The sequence below is a fragment of the Atta colombica genome, unplaced genomic scaffold (genome assembly GCF_001594045.1).
Source record: "Atta colombica isolate Treedump-2 unplaced genomic scaffold, Acol1.0 scaffold126, whole genome shotgun sequence".
Lineage (NCBI taxonomy): Eukaryota > Metazoa > Arthropoda > Insecta > Hymenoptera > Formicidae > Atta > Atta colombica.
In genome coordinates, this window is record NW_017259213.1 from 6,352,874 (window position 1) to 6,354,438 (window position 1,565).

Below are 1,565 nucleotides of genomic sequence, written 5' to 3' on the forward strand. Positions count from 1 at the left end.
TTTGTAAAAAATTTGTTGGACTATTATATAAAAACTAAGTCAAACAAAAAAATAATCATAACAATAGTTATATTTAATAAAATATCTTATTAATACTTATAATAGAATTTGATAAAATTCTGCAAAGTACAGAGGAAATATTTGTTGTATCTCTGCTTTTTCTTACTATATCGCGTAAGCTGGATAGTATAACCTGTACATAAATAAACTATCACTTTATTAATGACAAAACAATATTTCTATCTGTTAATTTTCTAAAAAAAAATAAATAAAATAATTAAATTTTCATTTGAATAAATAACATATCAATATGGTACATATTTTATTAATAAAGTGTGTATCTTTGTGTGCACATGTACAAGAAATAACCATTAAAAAAAATTGATTTAAAATAAATTTTACTCTTATCTCTTGGGTGCACCATAAGCATCCGGCATTCTTTCTATTGTAAATCTATGCTGAGATATGTACATTATTGGTACACCTGGTATCTTTCGAATTCTTCTTTTCAAATCTTTATCATTTGTTGCAACAATATAACATTTATGCTGAAATAACAATACAACGTACATTTTTTATTTATACCAATCGCAATTAAGTAAATTTATATTGTCAAAAAAATTTTTTAACATAATAAAATTCTGTAGTCTATACTTACTTGTGTCACTCTGTTTACAAGACAATCATCTGCATAGGTTCCTTTATGCATACATTTTAATCTTTCGAATCGTGGATCCTTGATAATTTTCAATGCCAATTTATATTTCTGTCCAAGCTTCTCTAACTCACCCATTACACAATCGGTTATATATGGTGTACACTTTGCATAAAGGCATTCCATCATGTTCTCTATTATATCTAATTTATTTTTAATAGAAAAGTTAATAAAGTTTGTGTCAATTAAAATATGATATGGTGGTCCAAGTTGTGTGTTATACTGAAAGAATAATGCAGAGGATTGCTGTGGCCTGAAAGAAAAAAGAACTAGTTTCAAAGTATAAAATGTTTTATAATAAATAATTATTTCATAATATAAATGCAAAAATATTTATATCAAAAATAGTATAATATAGTATAATATAGTATATGTTCATTTATAAGTAACATTACTTACGTTTCTGTAATTTTTATTTTAGTCTTATCTTCTTTCGGAGTTTTCTTTGATGGCAATCGCTTTTCTGGCTTTCTATAAAAAAAAATTCATTTTTATTTTTTTCATAATTTATAAAATAATAACAATGATTTGTCAAAAATTATATGAGACATTAAACTTACATTCGTGAATCACTCAGACTAATCATCCTTTTCATTTGAGCAAATCTCTGCATTACAACTTTACGCGTTTTCTTATTTTTCCCCTGTAACATAATTTTAGCGAGTGTTATTGTACAATGTGATTTAACAACATGGTTATATTATCATTAAATTATGACAATACATTCATTTAAATTAAAGTACAATCGTATTTTTATCATATTAAAGATTTGGAGGTTATCAATATAACCTCCAAAAATATAAAATTAAACAATCAAATATATATATATTTGATTGTATATATATATATA

At 23.9% G+C, this 1,565-nt stretch overlaps 1 protein-coding gene across 2 annotated transcripts in view; it reads right to left on the bottom strand.

Annotated features, from left to right (window-relative positions):
- Positions 1-168: 168 nt before the first annotated feature.
- The window catches only part of LOC108695131 (rRNA-processing protein FCF1 homolog), a 1,764-nt gene continuing 367 nt past the window's right edge, over positions 169-1,565 (bottom strand). Inside the window, exons 2-6 of one of the 2 annotated variants that reach the window (XM_018204891.1) lie at positions 1,276-1,358; positions 1,115-1,186; positions 659-968; positions 403-548; positions 169-193 (exon numbers count right to left, since the gene is read on the bottom strand). In XM_018204891.1, the coding sequence (XP_018060380.1) occupies positions 405-548; positions 659-968; positions 1,115-1,186; positions 1,276-1,358 (609 nt within the window). In that variant the 3' untranslated portion in view covers positions 169-193; positions 403-404. Of the gene's footprint in view, positions 194-340; positions 549-658; positions 969-1,114; positions 1,187-1,275; positions 1,359-1,565 lie in introns of those variants that run through there. The other variant, XM_018204890.1, reaches the window with a different exon arrangement.